The sequence below is a fragment of the Labrus bergylta genome, chromosome 15 (assembly GCF_963930695.1).
Source record: "Labrus bergylta chromosome 15, fLabBer1.1, whole genome shotgun sequence".
NCBI classification, from domain to species: domain Eukaryota; kingdom Metazoa; phylum Chordata; class Actinopteri; order Labriformes; family Labridae; genus Labrus; species Labrus bergylta.
In genome coordinates this window covers 4,684,195-4,707,463 of record NC_089209.1, presented here as the reverse complement: position 1 = coordinate 4,707,463, position 23,269 = coordinate 4,684,195, and the positions used below count along the sequence as shown (strand labels likewise).

The following is a 23,269-nucleotide window of genomic DNA, read 5'->3' as shown; positions in this document are numbered from 1 at the left end:
ACTCAAAAGCTTCATTTTGATCAGCAAACTTTCAGATGGGATTTCATGTGACAGCTCTTCAGTCACATTAAAGGTCCCACATTTTCACGAGTCAGAGCACAACCAGATGTAAAACTGAACAATTGTCTTTGGATCAGATCACACTAGTCTAAGGAACTGGACTTTAGGGGTGAAGCGTGCTCAAGGCACGGTACAGATTGTCTAGTGTGAGTGCACCCTAACACTCACATGTAGACACAGAAACAGTCTGTTCTGAGCAGGGCTGAAATAGAGGAGTTTATAGACATGATCAAATACAGGATCAGAGTGGATTTCTTTTTTTTTCTTTTTAAAACTTTTATTTAACCAGGAAAGAAACTCATTGAGATTACAAATCTCTTTTTCAAGAGTGTCCTGGCCAAGACAGGCAGCAAAACATTAACAGAGTTTCACACTGGACAACGAGCAGCCGATCTTTCAAATACAAAATACATCAGACATTAAAAGACACAAATAACAAATCCGAACAGCAAAATGTTTGTCAAAAATCATCCACAAATACATCAGGGAGAACATCTACAGCCAGATGTGTCCGCCTCCAAGTCATTTAACTTCCTCTTAAAGGCATCCAACGAGAGAAGTTCATTAAGTTTCAGCTCTTTTTGTAATTCGTTCCAAGTAAAGGGAGCAGCAAACTTAAAGGTCTTTTTCCCCAGTTCAGTTCGGACTTTTGGAACAGACATAAAGAAAAGGTCCTGAGATCGAAGATTATAAGTCCCTGTACTCTTCTGACTGATGAAGGTCAGAAGGTACGAAGGAAGCAGACCTAAAATAGACTATAGATCAAAGTACGCCAGTGTTTAAGTCTACGTAGGGTTAAAGAAGTCCATCCAACACGTTCATACAACAAACAGTGATGAGTGAGGGGTTTAAAATTAGTATTTAAGAAACTTCACAGACATGTTTTGAGGAGCTCTGAGACTTATTTAAACTGGTTGAAAAGGAGAATATGTGACCTTTAAATCTGTGTGACAATTTAAGTTAATTAAATATCTGAACACAGAAAATGTAAACTCTGATAGCAATGGAAAGCAAACAACTTTTTCAAGATTTCTTTTTTGGGGTTTTGTGCCTTTATTGGAGCGATAAGACGGCGGATAGAGATGAAAATCAGGGAGAGATAGAGTGGGGATTGACATGCGGGAAAGGGGCCACAGGTTGGATTGGAACCTGGGCCGTCTGCTTGGAGGACTGCAGCCTCCATACACGCTCTAACCACTGCGCCACCATCACCCCCACAAACACATTATGAATACTTCAGGATTGAATCTATCATGACAATTTTAATTTGACAATGTAACTTGAAACTAACTGTCCTAATGAGGACCGTACTTTACAGCACATGGTCACACAGTCGTTACAGAAATGAACTCATGCTTCTCGTCTCTGACTCTCCTTTCTCCCTTACCTCGTCTCCACCTGGCACGCTCCGGCCTTGGCGGGACAGCCGGCCGCTGTGACCGGACCGCAGACGTTGATGTAGTAGTCGTAGCTGTCTCTGGACAGGTTGTAGAAGCCGCCGTTGGCTTTGGTGAGAGGCGACAAGTCGAAAGAAAACTCTGAGGAGGAAAGAGAGAGAGAGGCCTGTTAGAGAGGAGGATAAAACGCTGACACAGATAAGAAACAAGACGACAGGTACAGAGATGATAATGGAGGAGGGACAGATCCTGCAGCGACAGCTAGATGGCAGCACTAGAGGGTTATTTGATTCTAAACATCAGACGTCAACAAGCCTCATGTGACAGAAAGGTGTGACCTGCTGTGTGTTTTGTTAGCCTCCTCTACTGTCAAAGGGGAAACACAGCTCTTAAACACATGATCTGGTGAATCAATCAATCAATTTTTATTTGTATAGCGTCAACTCATAACAAGTGTTATCTCAAGACACTTTACAAAAAGCAGGTAAAATACCTTACTCTTTGTCTGTTAACATTACTAAAGAGCAGGTAAAAAGACCTTACTCATTGTTATGTTCCAAAAAGCAGGTAAAAGACCTTACTTGAATGACTGATGGTTTTATTTTACAGTCAAACTTTACATTATGATACTTTATCATTGTGTGGATTGATATTAACTTTAAAGAACTAAAACAGACACAGAGGTCTGGTGTTGTTGGTGAGTTCCTCGTCTTTTCTACGCATTTTAAGCTCCTTTAATCAAATCAATAAATGTTCAATTAAATGAGGTTGCAGCCTGTTGAGTTGCAGCCCTCCAACAATCTAAAGATCTCATGAGGACAGTTCAGATTTGATTTGTGCTGACGCTAGTTTTTCCACTAAGAGGCATTCCTGTAAACCTGGGACTTTTTTTTTTTATTTCTTTCTCATGTATATACAGTAAATCCTCATTTCCTCTTACCGGCCTGAGGGTCCTCCACCTTGCAGTCGTCTCCCTGCATCTTTGAGAGGACGCAGGCGGCAGCAGTGTACCACTCCATCTCGTACACACAGCCGTCATCGGAGACGCTGCGGATGATAGGAGCGCTCTCCAGGTCTCCTGCAAGAAGTGGGAGGAGACCGAGTGACTCAAATGTCTGATAAACAAACCAAACTATAAAATCCGTCTGAGAGCATCAATACATCTAAGGTGCCGTTTACACTCACCTGTTTTGCACTTGAGGGTCAGGATGGTTTGTATCCTCGTCTTTTTGTCGCTGCAGAAATCTCCGTCAGTGTAGACCAGGACGATGTCACTTCCTATTTTTGCCTTCTGGGGAGAAGAGCTGAAGCTTCCCAGGCTGATGGCGTTGCCCGTCTTACCTGTTCAGGTTATAAAAGAATATGTCATCCATAGCAAAATGTATGAAAGCATTTCTAATCAATGATGACCACAGATGAACTTTCTGACATCTACATTTTTATGGGAAAAAAAAGATCTGAAGCACTCCTTCTCCATCGAGCTTTGTCCTCGTAGACGCTCTTACCCACGGCACAGATGGAGGCGTTGACCGGGCAGCCGACGGCACCTCCCGTCTGCAGGACTTTGTGACAGACGTTCAGGTAGTAGCGCGAGTCCGGCTCAGGAGATTTGGCGTCCACAGCCTCCCAGTTCCCCTCGATCTCTACCCCTGTAGCAGCAGACACAGACACAGACACACACACACACACACACACACACACACACACACACACACACACACACACACACACACACACACACACACACACACACACACACACACACACACACACACACACACACACACACACACACACACACACACACACACACACACACACACACACACACACACACACACACACACACACACACACACACACACACACACACACACACACACACACACAGAGAAGAAGGTGATCGTTCAGAAACTCAAAAACATTAAGTCATAAAACACCTCAGTTTGTCCTGAACTCAGGGAAAATGCTGACACCTTGAGATGTTCTGCTTCTCTTCAACAGAGTCCACAGGTGAATGCTCAAGAACATTTAAAACAGTGTGCACATGTTCACCTTTGACTCTTCTACTTAAACATCATTTTATTATGTGTGGCTCGTTATGTGTGTGTGTGTGTGTGGTTTTATGGCTTGTTTGTTGGTGTCAGTTTAAATAAAGATCTTGACATTTAAACTAGACTTTTTTTTTAAACTCCCTGGTATCATGACATTTATTTATGAACATAACGACAGTCCAGTGTTAACATACCGGGGTATTTTGTGAGCGGCGAGAGGTCGTAGTGTTTCTTTCCGTCAGTGACTCGACACAGCAGGTCTTCCTTCTCCTTGACGCAGGCGAACGCCGTGTCCCAGTCGAAGTAATACGTGCAGTCTCTCTCCCCGGCAAACACCGGAGCTCCTCGCCCACCATTGGCTGAAGAAAAACGAGGCAAAACCATGAATGAACGATCATCTTAAGGTCTGAATATTCTAAACATGCAGAATATACAGAAGGATATAACAATGATCTAGTAGAAATGCATAAAATCGCTGAGTCATCCCGCGAGGAGCTACATTAAAAATGCAGCAGGAGAAATCAATCATTTATCAAATCATGGAGGAAACTGTGCACAGGAAGAAAATGGGAGGAGTCTCTGCTCGAATTTAGAATATAAAAAAAGGGTTCTGTATTATAGAAATTGAAAATAATCATATAAAGGGTATGTATTATGCTCTCATGTGAAGTTATGATCTTATGTGTTGTCAAAGGAAACACATGTATTTGATGATTATGTGCTGAGAGTGAGTCAGCTCTCCGTCTCACATGCTGTTGTGTTGCACTCGAAGTTGATGATGGTCATTCTCTGGAAGCCGCTGGAGCATCGGCTGCCATCTGGGTAGATCAGAGTCAGATCTCCATCGGAGTAACTAAAGATGGAAAATTAAAAAAATTAAAAACACACACACAAGACCTGAACTAGTCTGTCTACTCAAACCCTTAGATTTATTAATTCATGGACATTTTTTGTGAATTTTTTTGAAAAATATATTTCTGGGCCTTTTTTTTGGAGAGACAGGAAATGTTGGGAGGAGAGAGCAGGGGAGGGCATGCAGTAAAGGACCGTTGTTGGATTTGAACCCAAGGTTGCTGCGACGAGGACTACAGCCTCCATACATGGGGCGTGCAACATAACCCCTCGGCTAGTGGCGCCCCATTTCAACTCTCTTTTGTCCGTCCAGCTCTGTGTTTGTGTATACATTCATTCCTAACAGATAAATGAGTTGAATTGAAATCATAAATCACTTTACAAAAAGATATAGTTCCTTCATAGGTGTTTCTTGTTCTGGTGAGTTTTTGGGTAAAAATGCGATGAAGCCTTGACGTGCCGACTTTGATTCACACTTTTATTACCGTAGCGTCTGGTTCTGGTACTTTCCGGCCACTTTCTTCACTGTTCCCGTCGTCTTCAACTGGCAGGAAGATATGAACGGATCCTCGCCACATTCCTTGGTCGGGATCACTCCGCACACATTCAGGTAGTAGATGTAGCTCTCGTCCCCAGAATCCGGTCCAGAGTGAGCGTAGTACGGCGGGTCTGAAGCTAAACACACAAACACAAGACGAAATCAGAGGGTTTAGAAATAATCACTGAACTAATAAATATCATTATTATCATCCTGTATGTTCTTATAGACCATGTTTGAATAAGATCCTCCCAGTGTGGGCATCTTTAAGACTTCTGTATTATTCCTCTTCAACCAGTTTAAATAAGTCTCAGAGCTCCTCAGAACATGTGTGTGAAGTTTCTTGTTCTAAATCCACTCTGATCCTGTATTTGATCATGTCTATAAACCCCTCTATTTCAGCCCTGCTCAGAACAGGCTGTTTCTGTGTCTGTACCTTTAAATATGTAAATGAGCTGTGTCTGACCACGCCCCCTCTCTGGAAAGGGGATGTGGCTCGGGCTTTCTCGCTCCATGCCCTATTGTTTACAGTGAGAAGGCAGACTCAGAGGGCAGAACAAACACCTAGCTGTGGGAGTGTCACTGCCCTTTGTGATGTCATGAAGGGAAAATCTCCAAACGGCCTGTTTGAGCACATATTTTCTGAAAAGTGGAGCAGGTAAAAGACGGTAGAGGATGGACTTTTCTCATCATTGGGATGTTGTAGACAGACTAGGGACACATGTTAGTGTTAGACAAACATGGGGGAAGTGTGTTTTGCATAATATGTGACCTTTAATATTTCCACTGGTATAAACGCAGGACGATAAAGCACTTCTTGTAACACTGCACACTCTGGCATGAATCATAAATATGTACAATATGTGGAAAACTTTTTTCTATTTCTAAAGATGAGATGGAAAAAAACAGGAAGGTCAGCATGCTTTACTCACAGAGCAACTTCCTCTCATGGTGGTTAAAGAAGACATTATGAGCCAATGACTATTTAAGGTTTAAAATGTCATGATGGGTATTTAAAGAGAGAAGTACAACTATTCTGTAATTCATATCTTCATACGTATAGAAGACTGTATGCTGTGCTTGTTTGAGAGTCCTGTTCCTCAGATGAACCCGTTTGAGAAATGAGGATGTGTTCCCAAAAGTTACTCAAGTTCCTTACGAGGTTTGACTTTTGTATCAGAATGGGAGGTGAGCGATAGACGAGGCTTGCCAGGTTGTTCTCCTCGGTGGGAGGCCACAAAGCACAAGGAGGAAGGAGGGGGAAAATAAAATAGGAAGAAATAAAACTTTTGGCTGCCTTTTTGAGGCAGGAGAGAGTGGAGGGGGGACGGCACGCAGCAAAGGGACGATGTCAGATTTTCAAACTCAAGGCCACTGCGACGAGGAGCATAGCCTCCATAAATGGGGCGAGCAACAAAACCGCAAGTCTATCGGGCGCCCAGTTTTAGCTTGGGTTGAACAACAAATTCTTCACAGGCAGGAAGCTAGTAAAAACTGTCTCTGAGTCAAAACATTTAAAATGTAAAACAAAATAAAATCTCCTTCCAAATGAGTTGTTACTGGTGGATCTCTTCTCTCTCTCTTTCTGATTCTTCCTCCTCTCTCGACCTGCTACACACCTGAGTGCTGGGTATTTGGAGGAGACAGGTAGGAGAGCTCTCTCTCTCTCTCTCTCTCTCTCTCTGGGCAGCAGACGGAGAGAAGCTTTTTTTTTTTTTTGAGCGGGAGACCCTGTGGTACTCCTGTTTTTTGTGTATTTGTAGATTTAGAGGAAAGTGCCGAGAGCGATTGTGAGTTCAGAGAACGAGCGACTTACATCTCAGAGTTAAAGGTGTGAGGTCTATGGACAGGTCGTGTTGTTGGCTGGTCAGTTTGCAGGTGTTACTCTCCAGGTAGTCTCTGTGACACGCGTATTCAGTCACCCACTCCACCTCGTATCGACAGTTTGACTCCGCCGTCATCTTCGGAGTGCTTCCCTGTGAAACCAAAGGACACTCGTAGTAAAGCGTGTAGCAGTAACTTTTGCTGCAAGTGGTCGTTAAAAAGGCAATTAAATCAGGTTAGAATAAAACACACTGATATTAAATTGTGAAAAGTGTAAATTTGACTGTAGCTTCTCACTCAAGTAGAACAAAAAAAAGCAGAAAATATGGTTTAAAAAAATAATTAGTTCTGAGGGGGTTAGGGTTAGACTAACAAAATAAATACAAAGACAAGTGCAGCAAAAGGAAGGCAGCAGATAAAAAGCTTTGTTATGACAATAAATGGATTTCTGCCGCTTTTATTACAACTACAGAAATACTGCCAAAAAGTCTGGAACATTTGGATTAAATCAGAAACAAGCCTTTCTCGAATAGACACCAGCTTCAGATAAAAATCCTCTGCAGTAGATGTAACTAAAGGCCCAGATTAGTAAAAAACAATGTACGTATGAGTGTGTGAAACCTACCGAGAGTCTGCTTGATGGACAGATGAACGTGATGGTGACGGCAGGGTTGTGGCCGTTGCAGATCTCTGGAGCAGAACCGGGAGCGACCTCATACTGTAACTTCAGTCTAAGGACGAGAGAATAAACATTTAACTTACCGGTACATTTTTTGGATTACATTGCATTTTTCTCTTCTCAAAAGTAGCTTACCATTCAGTTACATTGATCAGAGTTAAAGGCTACTAAACAGCAGGACTACTACTAATGTCAAGGAACTCCAGTGGAGATCATCAAATATGAAACAATTTAAAATAAGAAAACTAAACATGTACAAAAGGTGCAATGGAGGAGCTGTTATGTTCTGGAGGATGATGGAGAGTGTAAATATCTAACAGTATAAATGACACACAGGGTGCAGTGTAAACAGAGTGCAGTGTGGGTAAAGTCCACACGTAGGCGGGTATTCCTTTAAACGAGAGGAGGATCCTGTCCACATGCTAAGTTCTTAAAAACATCTTCAAAATGCAAAAAACACACTGTTAAGGCTGCCAAGTCAACAACAGTGTCCTTGACATGAAAAAAATGTTCTCGCCATTCATGTAAGGACATGATCGTCAACAAAGTGGGAGAGTAACTGTGTATGTTTGTAAAGAGTCCAGTGAGCATCGTTAACACCAGCAACTAGTTTGGTGACGTCTGACATCACATTAATCAGAAAACAAAAGTGACAGCGTCGCACAATGACGTCAAACGGAGGAGAAACCAGCGCACTAGGGATGTAACGATTCACTCAAATCACGATTCAATACGATTCAATACGATTCATGATACTGGGTTCATGATACAATTCTCTCACGATTAAATTTACAAATTGAGACTGTAGACAAATTATGAGATGACTGAAAAAGATTCCTTTAATTTTTTTCATTAAAACACAAATGCACCTCGTTATCTCGTTTGGGCGAGCGGGGCCGCAAACCCGCTTGTTAGTGTGGTTTTGCCTCCGCAGTTGCCGCGATAACGCCTGCTCGTTACAGCCGACCGCCTCTGCTCTACAGCTGCTGACGATCACCATATTACTGCGATTCATTTTTCAGAGTACCGATCTGAACCTTGACACCTTTGAATCGATTTTAACCGCCTCATGATTAACCTTTACCACTCTACAGCGCACAGTGCGTCTTTACGACCTTATAACCATGTGCAGATTAACACCTTAAAAAGAGAGTTTCTAAGTCTTCACCCTGGATGGAGTTTTCCAAAATGTGAGTTTTCAGAGACCTAAGATGCCGATTGTGTGTTTTCAAAAGTACCCCCCTTCTTGTGGACTAGAACTAAATCTAATAAGTAAGACCAGATTGAGAGTTAACACTGATGTTATGTTATCTGACTGTGAGGATAGATGAGAGTCTGTGTCATATGAGGGGGTGGGTCAGGGGTACTATTAATGCTGCTTGCAGGAGGGCAGATTAAACACAAACACACTCTGAATACTCCAGCGGTCACATAAACTTCTAAAACACTGTCAACAGTTCAATTCAAATGAATGTAAAGTTCAGGGCGAGACGGGGAGTCACCCGAATGATAAGCAGTGACGAAGACGATACCTGTCGTTGCTAAGCAGCTGCAGCGGTCCGGTAGGTGAGCCCATGTTGTAGGAAGCATCAGTGGTGACCAGACAGGCTGCAGAGCCCTCTGGGCATTTATCTGCACGGTCTAGTGGATAGATAAAAAAAAAAATAATACAAAATTAGTTTGTCAATATAAATGTATCTTCTTAAATACTGTGTTTTAGTGCCATACCATTACTGCCTTTTTTAACTAATACAATTTGAGAAAAGATGTGTACAAAGATTTTTAAACAATTAGGAGAGTATGTTCAAAAATATTTATCAGATTTTCACATGAATTCACACTTTTCTTCTTCTCTTAACGCATTTTTCAAGTCAACTGACATAAAAAACAACAAATTCTAAACTTTAGTGACACAGCTCAGGAATGACTCCTTCAAGAAGTGCATTCACTCATTCATCCCTTCAGCCTCGCCCGGGTCACTCACTGAGACTTCTGCAGATGTTGATGTAGAAGTCGACGGTGTCGTCGCCGTCGTCCACCAGGTAGCCTTCGCTTTGTTTAATCAGAGGGTTGAGGTCGTGCTTCTTACCGTCCAAGTCAAACGCATAGCAGGGCACCTGGACACAGAGGGGGCAGAAGAGGCTGCAGCACTCACACATTTTCACTGCAATCATCGTTAAGCTGCAACTTTTAAGGATAATTAAGGCGGAAGTTATTTTAAGAGGCTTTTTAAAGGTGACATATCCTCCTCCTCTTCAACCAGTTTAAATAAGTCTCAGAGCTCCTCAAAACATGTGTGTGAAGTTTCTTGTTCTAAATCCACTCTGATCCTGTATTTGATCATGTCTATAAACCCCTCTATTTCAGCCCTGCTCAGAACAGACATTTTCTGTGTCTGTACCTTTAAATATGTAAATGAGCTGTGTCTGACCACGCCCCCTCTCTGGAAGGTGCTTGGGTGTACTCTGTGCTTTCTCGCTCCATGTCCTATTGTTTACGGTGAGAAGGCAGACTCAGAGGGCAGAACAAACACCTAGCTGTGGGAGTGTCACCCACCTGGGGGAGGGGCTACTGCCCTTTGTGATGTCATGAAGGGGAAATCTCCAAACGGCCTGTTTGAGCACACATTTTCTGAAATGTGGAGCAGGGAGAAGACGGAGAGAATGGACTTTTCTCATATTTGGGGGTTTGTAGACAGACTAGAGACACATGTTAGAGTTAGAGAAACATGGTGAAGTGTATTTAGAATAATATGTGACCTTTAAAATAATCTTAACTCTCCTTGGAAGTTTTTTAAGACTCCTAAAGAATGTCATATCAGCTTATTGTCATGTGCGTCAGTAGACAACAGCAATGCCACTACATGGTGCTGCTTTTAATCATGTAGGGTGAAAAGCTATCTGCTAAAGAATGAAGGATATGCAAATCTTAGATTAGTTATACATGTTAGTTTGGTATGAAAATAGTGTTAACATTTCTGTTTTCTGTTTCTATTGGATTTCAGTAAATATGATTTTTTTACTTCATTTAAAGAACTATTTAACAAAGCAGAATAAACTATGAATACTTTACATTTTGTTGGTCTAAAGTTAAAAAAAATGTTCATAAATGTGTTAGCAGATTGTTGATGTATTTTGCGTGTCTGATAAAAAAAATCCCCACTGGTTTGGAGCTCGTGTGCGACAGATATCTGCACCTTGAAGAGCATGTTTAATCAGTTTCACACATTTTTTCAATCAGTCCATGTTGAGCTCATGTCAGCAGTTTGAAACATGTGACCTCTACATGAGTAAACACATGCCGGCGTACACATCCTCACAGCAGTGGGTAGATTTCCTCTGAAACACCTCTCAGATTTGTCACCTCAAACCCTCACAGTGTCAGTTTCAGTCTTTCTTACACCTCAAACCTTCTCATATGTGAGTCATCCGCCCGTCTGAAGTTCCACCACGTACCTCTTTGTGGGGCTTGAATTTGTTCTTCTTGCAGGCGCTGTAGGTCCTCCACTCAAAGTAATGCACACACTGAGACACAGCGACAAACTCTGGGGTCCCCTGCAGGAGGCGAAAACAAAGAGCAGAGGTCATTTTTCAAACTGACAAATATTGAGATGAGGCCTTATCGTGTAATGAGCAGCTCTGCCCTGAGGAGAGCATAAAGACCAACATGACAAGGATTAGGAGGTTTTTGAAAAATATGCCCATTTATTCTAACATTATGTAAAATATAAACAACTTTTTCATTTGTATTAAAAACAAATGTTAGCTGACATATATATAGAGGATTTACAGAACAACCATATGTCCCTTTAAAATTTGCTTTTCTGCAACAACAAAACAAAGCACCATAAGCTCAGCTGTCATCACGTCTTTGCACATTCATTTTGATTCCATGATGGTCGGCACAGCGAGAGCTCCACATACACACACACAGTCAGAAATGCACACACACATTGGGGCGCTGGTGGCGCAGTGGTTAGTGCGCGCGCCCCGTGTGTGGAGGCTGTAGTCCTCCAAGCAGGCGGCCCAGGTTCGAGTCCGACCTGTGGCTCCTTTCCTGCATGTCATTCCCCACTCTCTCTCTCTCCCTGATTTCCGACTCTATCCACTGTCCTATCTCTACATTAAAAGGCATAAAAAGCCCAAAATGAATCTAAAAAAAAATAAAAAATGCACACACACAGCTCTGCGCTACTGATCAGCTGATCCTGGCTCTCCCCTGTTATTATCTCTGAAGACGGTTACAGAGGGGGGGGATCACTTTGTCCCAGCATCACAACAGTCTTGAAGGGGAAACGTCACAGGGATGTAAATATCCCGCCTTAAAACAGCGGACTGAATACGGCTACAGAATACTGCTCCTTGAGAGGTTGAAGGTTCAGTGCTTGCTCAAGGTGCTTCTCAAAAACACTTGTTCACATTTGACCAGCTATTTAAGAGTCATATCAACAACTTGTAACACAGCAGCTGTAGAACTTAAGTTACTTTGTGGAGGTCATATGACTCTGTTTTCTACATTATTGTAGTTTTTTATAGATTCAACAAAGGACTTCTGAAAATCTGACAAACCAAATTTAGAGTTTTTTCCTGTCAAACTTAAAGTATACATTTATTTATATTTACATAAGAACATACTCTCTACATCAGGTGTGTGTCCAGAGGGGAGGAAAGGGGATCAGGGTTAAGAATTTAATTTAAGTCTGCATTAGGTCTCCACCCTTGAGCAGCAGATCATTATTGTTAACACAGATGATCTGTCTTTAACTCTTAAAACTTCTGCTTTCAATCATAAGACGACTTTTTTGAAAAAGTTCCATTAAAGCAACTTTCATTTCTGCACTTCACACTTTGTAAACTGAATAGAAGAAGCGCTTATCATCTGTGAAACTCTTCTTTGTTACATGTCAGGAAATGACTGAAGTTCATGTCACCCCACCTCTCAGCCACCACAGAAACCACAGACGTTCTCTATTGACTCAAGAGAGCAGAAATACACAGCAGCTGACTGCCATTGTCCTACTTTATTTCCGTTACTTAACAACTGCTTCTTCTTTTTTAGAAACAGTCATTTAAGCTCGGTTATATCGACTCAGAAAAAGATCACAGGTTTTAATTCAGATTATTAAAATATGAGTCAAATAGAAGCTCACAGATAATGGGAGGGGTTTCATTTTATCAAGTCATAATGAACTGAAGTATAACCGGCCTTCACAACACATCAACATGTCCCCGATATTGCACAATCATGAAACTGCCTGAACTGAAACCAAAGTTTTTTATTTTGCACATTTGTTTCTTGCATATCACACAAGCGAGCTGCCTCCCCTGACGGCTTTTTCTTTTCTTTTGAGAACTGATATTTTCTTGATGGGGTTTCTGACTGGCCCGGCCTTAGAATATTCTGGATTGTGCTGATCTCTACAAAACAAAAAAATCATCTTCTACTTACTTATTCAGTTACAAACAGCTAAAAAGGCAGAAAACCACGCTGTTGGTTTTCTGTTCTGAAATGAAGACCATTTAATTAAAACCTTAAAAGCCTTAACTCAACAGCAAACATCATGTGTGTTTAAATCTTACCATGGTCTTCCCACACTGGAAGCTGATGCTGGTCTGGATGTTGTTGCTGCTTCCGGGACATTTGACTGTGTTGTTGAAATCCAGCACCAAACCAGTGAGTCTCTGCAGGGACAGCTCACCTGTGTGAAGCAAAAAGACAAGAGTCAACTCCTGATAATGAACATATTTCTACAACCTTTCTTCTCAAATGTTTAGTTTGGAGCCCCGAGTAGTTGGAGGCTGTGGTCCTCCAATCTGGCGGCCTAGGTTCAAATCCAACCTGTGGCTCCTTTCACGCATGTCATTCTCCACTCTCTCTTTCTCTCTTCCTGATTTTGGACTCTATCCACTGTCCTGTCTCTCTAATAAAGGCATAAAAAGCCCAAAAATAGATCTTAAAATGTTAAGGAAATGTACAATATATCACCACACTCATTAAGTCAACATTTTAAATTACATTGACTTTTATACATGCATTTGAAGAATGGAAAGTGCAGCTTCTTTTTCTCTGCACACAGTCTTGTATGTTGCATGTTAATGTCTGTACATAGCACAGACTCTTGCACTTTCTGCTTATTTGCACTTCTGGTGAGATGCCAAACCTCATTTCGTTACTCTATACCTGTATATGTGTAATGACAATAAAGTTGAAGCTCATCTCATCTCATTAAGGTCAATGTTATCTAAATTTACCAGTGTTACTCAGTAACATGTCACTGCTATTTGAGAACAAGGTAAACAACTCGCTTCTACTAAACTGGATGTCAGAGAACGTGGCGCTGCCAACACCTGAGACACAAACAGCTGGCTTGGTTTTTAATCATAGCCTAACCCGTTATCTGTAGACCAGGACTAAACAGACAGATAGACAGGTATGTTGTTGGCAACATGCTTCACATCAGCTGTTGAGTCTGTTGCCTTCAGAGAACTAAAAAGCAAAATACACACATATTGAACATGTCTACAATGTTAAATTAAATGTGCAAGTTGTTGTTTAGAACAGCTTGAAAAGTTGCTTGACCTAATCTTCAATAACTGCACCATAGCGCAGGGGTCAGCAGTAGATCAGTCTGTAGGGAGTTGAGTTGGGAATAGGAGGGTCGCAGGTTCAAGTCCCGCTGCGGACCAAGCCTTAGAAGTTGATCTGGTAGGTGGAGAGGTGCCCTTGAGCACGGCACCAAACCCCCCAACCAGCGTCTTTAAGATCCTGTTTGTGCATGTTTTTCTAACTGAATTTCCCCTCACAGGATTAATGAAGTACGTCATCTTCTTCTTCTATACGACTTAAAAAGATTATTAATAAAAACAATTTCAATATAAAAGATCAAAAGGTATAAATATGACTGTACACTAATACAGACGTGTTCATGCTCTCAGACTCGTGTGTCTGCAGCAGACAGTCTGGCAGATTAACGTCTCGTCCCACCCACCTCTGCTGACCCACTGCCCTGCAAACTCACAAACACCACACGATAAAACCTCCGCGCCGCCGTAATATCCCAATCCACCCCTGACCCCGCTGTCAGCACAGTCAGCGTTTATCATCTGAATCAAAACAGAAGGCCAGTGGGAAATGTTCTGCCTGTGGAGCCCACAGAGAGTATTTCATAATAAAAGACTCAGCGGGTCAGAAAGACAAAAAAACACTGCAAGAGTCGGTTATGTCTGTTAATGTGTTACAAACTTTTACAGCAAAGGAAAGGTAGAAGTTGCTCTTTTTTTTGGCGTCGACAGCTAACACAAAAAGGTAATGAGTAATCTGTTTGAGTTAAAAATGTAGAAAACAAGACAAGCAAAGTCTGGATCAAAAACCGTCCTCAACCCCTCTTTGTAAAGTACTGTGCTTGTGTAGCTTTCTTTATTTCTACTCCCTTTGTGTTTATTTCTGTTTCTCTGCTTTCTTTAAAAATTGAGAAGAAAAACAAAGCGTTTCACTCCCTTTAGTTTTTCCTGTAAAGTCTGTGAAGCACAAACTTTTTGAAGTGTGTTTCTGTGTGAGCGCCCTCTGCTCCACTCTGATTACCGCTGGCCTGTTATCACAAAAAGAGACCATAAAGGAATGTAAGACTGTAACACTGTGACCCACTAACACTGTCAACTCAGCTTACCACAGACTGTCTGAGTCATCGGGCTGCTCACATGAAGCTCAAGTCCCAGCCTGTTGCACGGCTTCCCCTCTTTACATCACATTCAATTACAGCTTCCTGTCATCATATTTAGGCTCATTATGACGCAGTTTTGTTTGTGTTCACTCTAAAGCAGTGGTTCTCAACTGGTGGGTTCAGGACCCAAAAGTGGGTCATCACGGGGCTGTTTTCAGTGGGTCACAAATGTGTGCCTGGCTCTGGAAAAACAAAATGTGTCCAAAAAAGGTTTGTGAAGCACTTTTTAAACATTTTATCTCGTTCTGTAGTTTCTTTTATATCGTCTGACAATTTTTCAAAAGAATAAATCTGATTGGTTGAAAATAATATCTGAAATTTGGGTCACAATTTCTCATTGAGGAGTTGGTGGTGGGTCCTGAGGGTAGACAACTCGAGAACCACTGCTCTAAAGGGTCGTCTGATATTCTCTGGAACATGCTATCTGTGATGCTTAAACAGATACATCCCATTTCATGTCCTTACATGCTGTTAAATATATACTAGGGGTAGGGGTATGTAAGTTTTACTTCTTCCTACTCCTTTTCGGACACTGTTACTTTTGGCTTTTTTTTTTGTTCATCTTATTTTAAATTTTGGTCCTTCTAATATTCACGATTGGATTGGATTGGTCAAACTTTGACAGTACTTTTAATTTAAACATATTTACATTAAACAAAAGGTGTGTCCAAATTCAAAACTAGTATGCTTATTTATATATATATGTAAATCTATCAGCTGACATTGTTTAGCATATCCAAAACCACCAGAACATGAAATGCATACCATTTCCAGCGATATATTACAGATTGTGAGTAAAGTAAGTATGTAGTTTCACTTTTGTGTTAGCGACGGGCTACCAACAATCTGGCCCCCTTACAGGGAAGATAGCTCTGTGGAGGTTCTCAGTAATCCAGATCAGCTTGATTAGGGTGTTGACGAATTTAGTTGAGACAAGGTCAACCACTCAGCTAACCACTCAGCTAACCACTCTCATGTGAGTCATCCTTTATTGTCTGCATGCTAATGATCCAAAGAGGCTAACATTTCTAGCTCTGTCCGCCAGTTAGTTTAGAACTGAATAAGTCTTTCAGAGGAGAGGTGAGACGTCTTCAAGATCGTCAACCAGGTCCAGTACACCTTTGGAGCAAGCTTCAAACTTATATTAAAGCACGTTAATATGAAAAGGACAAACATTTCCCCCCTGTCATCAAATCAAAATGTGAGGCATTGATTTGTTTTCTTTGTTTAATGTGATAAAGATGAATTGGGGTTATCACCTTTTAACCTGCAGATCAGACAAAACAAACAACTTGAAGACATCTTTGCTACTTTCCTCTTTCATTTGGAACTAACCCTGGAGACTTCAACATCTTCTTTTAGCCATAGCCCTCATTTCAGTATAATGTTAATGAACATGTGGGAACTGTGAATCACTGTGACATAAAACTTGTCAATCCTTACAAAAAGGAGCGTTTGACTCAGTTCTACAATGTGGTGAGATTTTAATTTGAGGAAGCAAAAGAGACAAGAACGTCAAGAAAGTTTAGATGGATCATGAGTTGTTTCTGAGCACAGCCAAGCAGAGCACATTAATAAAGCCTGAAGGAAGCAGTACACAGAGAGAGAGAGAGAGAGAGAGAGAGAGAGAGAGAGAGAGAGAGAGAGAGAGAGTGTTCTATTTGTGAGTGATTATGCCTGGTAATGTGTTCCCGTGTCATGTGAGAAGTCAGCTACAATGATTACCCTCCACCTCATCTGACCACTCTGCTCCTTGTTTACCAGAACCCTTTCTGTACATCTTGATCTCCCTTCTTTTAAAAAATAACCCAAATAAAGTGAGGAATTCTTCATGAATTAAACTGCAGAGATTCCCTTTGTAACAGCATGAGTCTGCAGTCTTCAGAAACCCCGAGCAGGACGTTTGGCGTGCTGGCACAGAGCTGGAAAATACCAGGCTGTCAGAGGGGGAAGGTCGGGACTCTGAGACTGCAGAACAAGTTGTTGTTATCGGGCTCTGAAATAACTCCGTCTGACAGCCTGTCGTCTTTAAAAAGGTCAAAATCAAAGACAATGCTGTAAGTGAAACTGAGAAACAAGCTCTAGAAAGTCTGAGTGTTGAAGGGATCATTCTCAGGTGAAAACTTAAAATGTTTTCAGTAAATATATGGCTGCATGGAGTTTCAAATAGACAGAAGATAAGTTTACAGTGAAGACACCCTGTGCTCCAGCCATGCCCTTACATCCTACTGAGAAGTTACATAACCTATACCACCGCAGCCAACACAATATGGTCAACTTCAACAGACCCAGGCTCTGTACATGCAAGCTCCAGGTAGTGACAATACTGATTCTACCTACTCCACCACATGGCCCCTCTTGGCCCCCACAACTCAACCGTGTAGACTGATGGACATCGCCGGGGTTGTCGAGTAGGAAACTCCCTTCACCGTCGATTCGCCCCATTTAATCGAACGACACCTCAGAAAGGCTGGACAGTTACCTCTGGGGTCCCAGAGCCACTCCCCTCCATTCTAGCTCTCACCGCCCACCATACCCCCATGCAGAGCTTCTATATCTTAGCATTGCTAACTTCAACAGACCCAGGCTCCGTTCATACAAGCTCCAGGTTGTGACAAAGCTTGATACTACCTTCCTACCGCATGGCCCCTGATCGGCCCCCACAACCAGAATGCAACTAGCTCTGCTGGTGCCACCATTACAAAAAGAATTGCAAAGAGAATACAAGAGAAGATGGAGAAACATAGAGAATAGTAAAGATCTCATTCCTACTCTATTCACCATCCTCCTCTGAAATGAAGCATCACAAACATGTCTTCTAATGGATGATAACATAGGCACCAAACCGTTCCCCCTGGACTGATTAAACAGTTCATTTTTGTCGTTTCAAACTGTGAGGTGATCCGCAGAGAGAGGCCACTCTCAGCGAGGGGGGGGGGGATATGTGATCCAGCGGACAGAAAAAACATATAGAGTGGAAATAAATTTAAATTAATCTGATTGATGTGGGAACGATAAACAAACCAGAGAGTAAAAACTCTGTAAAATACCATGAGGTGGAGAGATTTACAACCAAGAGAGGAGACAAACATGTGATGTCGGTGTAGACAACAAATCAATTGAAGCCAAAGTCCAGAAAGTAAGATAAAGCCTTTCTTCCTCTTTGCTGTAAACACATCAGTACAGTTGTGTGTCTTAGAAAGAAGGTTTTTATTGGATTCATTTTTGCAGAAAAACTATAAAAATATCCCTGGACCCAAAAGTTAAACGGGGTGAACCTTCTTGGTTTGGCTTTCACCTGGTCTTCTATTTGTTAATAATCTGTGCACCGAAACACAGGCTCCAGAAGAACTTCAATACATGTCTTTGTTAAAGCTACGTCATGCTATTAAAGCTACCAGCTAACTTCAGGTAACTTTTTTTTTTTAAATAGTCGATAAACCCAATAAACAGAATTTATTGCTGGGAGAATGTATGTAAACTCTTTGGGTATTAGGAGGAGCTAAAGGTGTTCCACCTCCAGCTTTACAGTGAGGGGCACTAGTCCAGGACGGAGATGTGGATCTTGCTGACACACAGCAGCAGCAGCAAATTCAACCTGATCAGCAGCACAGAGATCAGATCTGTTAATGTGGCGATAAAGCTTCCTGCAGCATCGCTCCACTCAGCATTTCAAGAAACCCTCAGAGGTCTCAAGTCAGCAGCAGGACCTTTCTTGAGTTTTATGTTTGTTTGATGCTACCGGACCAAAATATGGAAGTTGGTCTGGTGGCTGGGAAGGTGCCAGGTCACTTCCCTGAGTACTGCAGAGGTGCCCTAGAGCAAGGCACTGAACCCCCCTCAACAGCTCTGTTGTGCTCCCTGTGTAGCAGCCTCACTCTGACATCTCTCCATGAATGCATGTTCACAGGTCCTGTTTGTGTATGTGTTTAATTCCAGCCTGTAAAAGCAGAATTCCCCCTGGGGGATTAATAAAGTGTGTAGAAAAATAAATACAATTTTAACAAAAAAAGGGAGGTACCACTTTGGGCTAAAAGAAACTGCCATTTTTAAGATTCAGGTGTATTTTCCCGCCCACCTGAGCTGATAAACACTTAAAGCCAAAGTAACAATATAGTTTCTTACAGGATAGATGCTAATATGGATAGCTGATATATCATTACTGATACTGGTCTGGTTCCTTTAAATGCTATGACTGCTTGCCATTCGAGCCACAGAGAGGAGGAGCTACACTGAAAGAAGAAAAGCTTCAACGTCTCTTTCCTGAAATGAAAGTGAAAGTTTGTCCGGGCGTAACAGCAGAGCTACAGTCGGCTCTCCATTTCGCTCTCAAGACAAACACAACTGAATTTGAGTTTTCCTCGACTAAAGAGCAGAACCTCTGCCCGTCACTGGTGAGTACACTCGTCATTGAAGAGAAAAAAACACGAGCTTAACAGTTCAGGTTCAGGAGAGAAACATCTGAGTCTGCCTTTTTAACTTTCATTTCATCATTTACTAAAACACCATGGCACAGGAATTAGTCTTTTAAATATAAAGCACATATATCAAACATTTACCTGAGCCACAAAACAGAAGTTAAAAAAACTTCAACTCATTAATGATAGGCTGAATATAGTCACAGCTAGCTTCAGCTAAAGCTAACACAGATACTTGTCTTGACCTGTTTTTTGGCATTAACCCAAACAGGAAAGATTCTCAAAGAAGAAAAAGGACTTAGGCCTGATTAAAACTAATGTTTTAAAAAGCACTTCAATCTTTTACTTAATAAAGAAATACACTTCTACATGTGGTTTATCTGTGCTGACACTGACAAAGAGCTGCTCACTGTCTTTCATGGTTTTTTAAAGCAATGACAATAATGATTTATTTTATTCTAAATGACGTTTATTTACGAGATATGATCACAGCCCGGGAAATATTTTAACCCACAGCACAGGGGGAGATAAATGTTTAGGTTTCTTTAGTCTGGAGCAGCAGCATCCATCTTCTGCATGTTGTTTCCTATATGTGACTTTCTGCTAAACCTCAGCTGTGCAAGATCCACAAATGTGTGTGTGTGTGTGTGTGTGTGTGTGTGTGTGTCAGTAGTGGGTCCATAGAGAACAGTGTGGACCCACTGAAAGCAAATGAACACATGAGTGAATTCAATGTCTTAAAGTTAAATTTGTATATTTACTATCACTCTGCTGCTGGACCGGCTGCTCTCATGTTTGAGTCCAAGAAAAAAATGTCCTCAAGGGGACAATAAAGTGCATCGTATCTTTCTCTCCACCTTTTGAGATCTTTTCTGCGTACTATATGTGGCTTTAATTTGTCTTAATAAATCTCTCTCTATTTTAAATTCCACTTTTTAATGATAGCTTTAATATAATAAATAGTCAAGTTGTAACTGTAGTAAAAAGTTGTCCACACTTTTATTTCTCACAGCGTAGATATGTCTGCTGCGAGCTGCCTGCTGACTGAAGATCAGTTCCTGTGCTCCATCTGTCTGGAAGTCTTCGACGATCCTGTCGCCATACCATGTGGACACAACTTCTGTAAAAAGTGCATCACCGAACACTGGAAAGCTAACGCCCCGTGCCAGTGTCCCAACTGTAAGAAGGATTTCAACACAAAACCCGAGCTGCACGTCAACACTTTCATCGCGGAGATGGCCGCTCAGTTCAGACGGTCCGCTCAACAGAAAGAGAGCTGCAGCAACCCAGAACAAGAAGTCAACGAACCGAGAAACGTTCCCTGCGACGTCTGCACTGGACCTAAACTGAAGGCTCTGAAGTCCTGCCTGGTGTGTCTGGCCTCCTACTGCGAGTCTCACCTGGAGCCTCACCTGACATCCTCGCGTCTCAACAGACATCAGCTGATCGACGCCGTGGAGAACCTGGAGGATCGGATGTGCGAGAGGCACGGTAAGACGCTGGAGATGTTCTGTAAGAACGACCAGATGTGTGTCTGCCTGCTCTGCGCTGTTCTAGACCACAAGACGCACGATGTCGTTCCTCTGAAAGAAGAATATGAAGAAAAGAAGGCCGAGCTGGGGAAGAAAGAGGTGGAAATCGAGCAGATGATCCAGAAGAGACGACTGAAGATTCAGGAGATCAAACACTCAGTGGAGCTCAGTGATGAGAATGCAGAGAGAGAGATGGCAGAAGGTGTTCAGGTCTTAACCGCTCTGAAAGAATCTGTTGAGAGAAGCCAGGTCGAGTTCATCGACACGATCAAAGAGAAGCGGAGGAAGACGGAGAAACAGGCTGAAGGCTTCATCAAGGAGCTGGAACACGAGATCTCTGAGCTGGAGAAGAGGAGCGTTGATGTGGAGCAGCTCTCGCGATCTGAAGATCATCTAGAACTCCTCCAAAGCTTCCCGTCTCTGAACGCTAGTCAGTCTACCAAGGACTGGACTGAAGTCAGAGTCCATCCACCTTCATATGAGGGGGCTGTAGTGAGAGCTGTGAGCCAGCTGAAGGAGACGCTCAGCAAACAGATGAAGATGTTTGAGGCCGAGCTGAAGAGTGTCCAGCAGTACGAGGTGGATGTGACACTCGATCCTAAAACAGCAGGTCCCTATCTAATCCTGTCTGATGATAGAAAACAAGTTAAATGTGGTGGTAAAAAAATACCATTGAAGACTCTCCAGAGAGATTTAAAACTTGTTGTGTCTTAGCAAAGCAGAGTTTCTCTACAGGCAGATTTTACTACGAGGTTCAGGTTGAAGGGAAGACTGCCTGGGATGTGGGAGTGGCCAGAGAGTCGATCAACAGAAAGGGAACAATCACACTGTGTCCTCAGGATGGTTACTGGACGATATGTTTGAGGAATGAAGATGAGTACGGTGCTTGTGCTAACGCTCTGGTTAGTCTCTCTCTGAGTTCTCAGCCTGAGAAGGTGGGGGTGTTTGTGGACTATGAGGAGGGTGTGGTCTCTTTTTATGATGTCGATGCTGCAGCTCTGATCTACTCCTTCACTAACTGCTCCTTCACTGAGAAACTCTACCCATACTTTTCTCCCTGTCTTAACAATGGTGGTAAGAACTCCGCCCCTCTCATCATCTCTCCTGTCAATCAAACTGAATAAAGTAACCGATTCATAGGAAGGATCATTTCTGTCTAGATATCCATTAAAAGGATGAGCAACATTGGAGAGTTGCTTCTGAAGGTGTCTTTACATTTTGAAAACGGACACACCTGATGTCCGTGGTCCTGCTTATGGTGACTTGTTTAACAAACAAAAAAAATGGTGAATGTGTTTGTTGACGTTCTTAATTTCATTGAATTTATTGAGACGACATTGTGAATTGTAAACATATTGACAACAAAACTATTGGAACTTTTTATTGTATTCACCACTTTTTATTCTTGCTTTGGCAGAAGAGTTCAAATCAGGGTTTTTTTGTACCCGTCATTGATTGCTCTGTTTTAAGATTAAGATTAAGATTTACTTTATTGATCCCACAAGGGGAAATTCTGTTTTGGTCATGTGTGTTCTTTGCATTTGTATTTGAAGTATGGGAAAATAAATTACAGCCAGAGTGGCCAAAAACAAACTTTTGTTTTTCTTGACTTGGGAGTAAGGAACAAACCAATCAAATTAAACGTGTATCTGTGTGTGCTGCACTATCGTGACCTTAGTACCTAGGACAGGAAATGGCAAAACCGAGGTGTGGATCCAGACCCAGGTGTATTTTGATTAGCATTCTAATTTCAAACAGTGCAGATTTTAATTACATCGCTTTTCTTTGCTTTTACTGTAATGATGTCAGCAGCCCCAGAAAGTCACAGACCAATGAATTTGCTCAAATCTGAGGCCTGGTTGAGGCCACTCAGTTGTGGTGAAACGGATCACAAACTTATCCAGGATCCGTTTAGATCACCCCCAACTGTTCGGGCCGCATGTGAGATGCAGAGTAGCTGTTCAAGGAAATAAATTCAGTTTTTTAAATATATTTATATGCAAGTTTTTCTCTGACTTTCCCACAGAAGCGGGTCAATAAGTGTTCACATTTCAGTGTGATTAGACTCTGTTCCTGTTGGAAGTCTGGGGGCTTTCTGTTGACGTGAGCAAGACAGAGAAGAATAATGAATTAAACCTTCATCATCTGCTCCGACTGCAACAAGAAACTGATTAGTGCAGTTCCCTCACAGCCAG

The 23,269-nt window shown here is 42.0% G+C and overlaps 1 protein-coding gene and 1 pseudogene across 1 annotated transcript in view; one reads left to right on the top strand and one right to left on the bottom strand.

Annotated features, from left to right (window-relative positions):
- The window catches only part of igf2r (insulin-like growth factor 2 receptor), a 66,257-nt gene that overhangs the window by 26,025 nt on the left and 16,963 nt on the right, over nucleotides 1-23,269 (bottom strand). Inside the window, exons 3-15 of the mRNA XM_020637047.3 lie at nucleotides 12,984-13,102; nucleotides 10,860-10,958; nucleotides 9,389-9,521; nucleotides 8,937-9,045; nucleotides 7,351-7,456; nucleotides 6,718-6,877; nucleotides 4,849-5,038; nucleotides 4,261-4,364; nucleotides 3,706-3,870; nucleotides 2,963-3,106; nucleotides 2,643-2,798; nucleotides 2,398-2,535; nucleotides 1,448-1,598 (exon numbers count right to left, since the gene is read on the bottom strand). Coding sequence (XP_020492703.2) covers nucleotides 1,448-1,598; nucleotides 2,398-2,535; nucleotides 2,643-2,798; nucleotides 2,963-3,106; nucleotides 3,706-3,870; nucleotides 4,261-4,364; nucleotides 4,849-5,038; nucleotides 6,718-6,877; nucleotides 7,351-7,456; nucleotides 8,937-9,045; nucleotides 9,389-9,521; nucleotides 10,860-10,958; nucleotides 12,984-13,102 — 1,774 coding nt within the window. The remainder of the gene's footprint in view (nucleotides 1-1,447; nucleotides 1,599-2,397; nucleotides 2,536-2,642; nucleotides 2,799-2,962; nucleotides 3,107-3,705; nucleotides 3,871-4,260; nucleotides 4,365-4,848; nucleotides 5,039-6,717; nucleotides 6,878-7,350; nucleotides 7,457-8,936; nucleotides 9,046-9,388; nucleotides 9,522-10,859; nucleotides 10,959-12,983; nucleotides 13,103-23,269) is intronic.
- Nucleotides 19,259-22,667, top strand: LOC109976531 (E3 ubiquitin-protein ligase TRIM21-like; annotated as a pseudogene).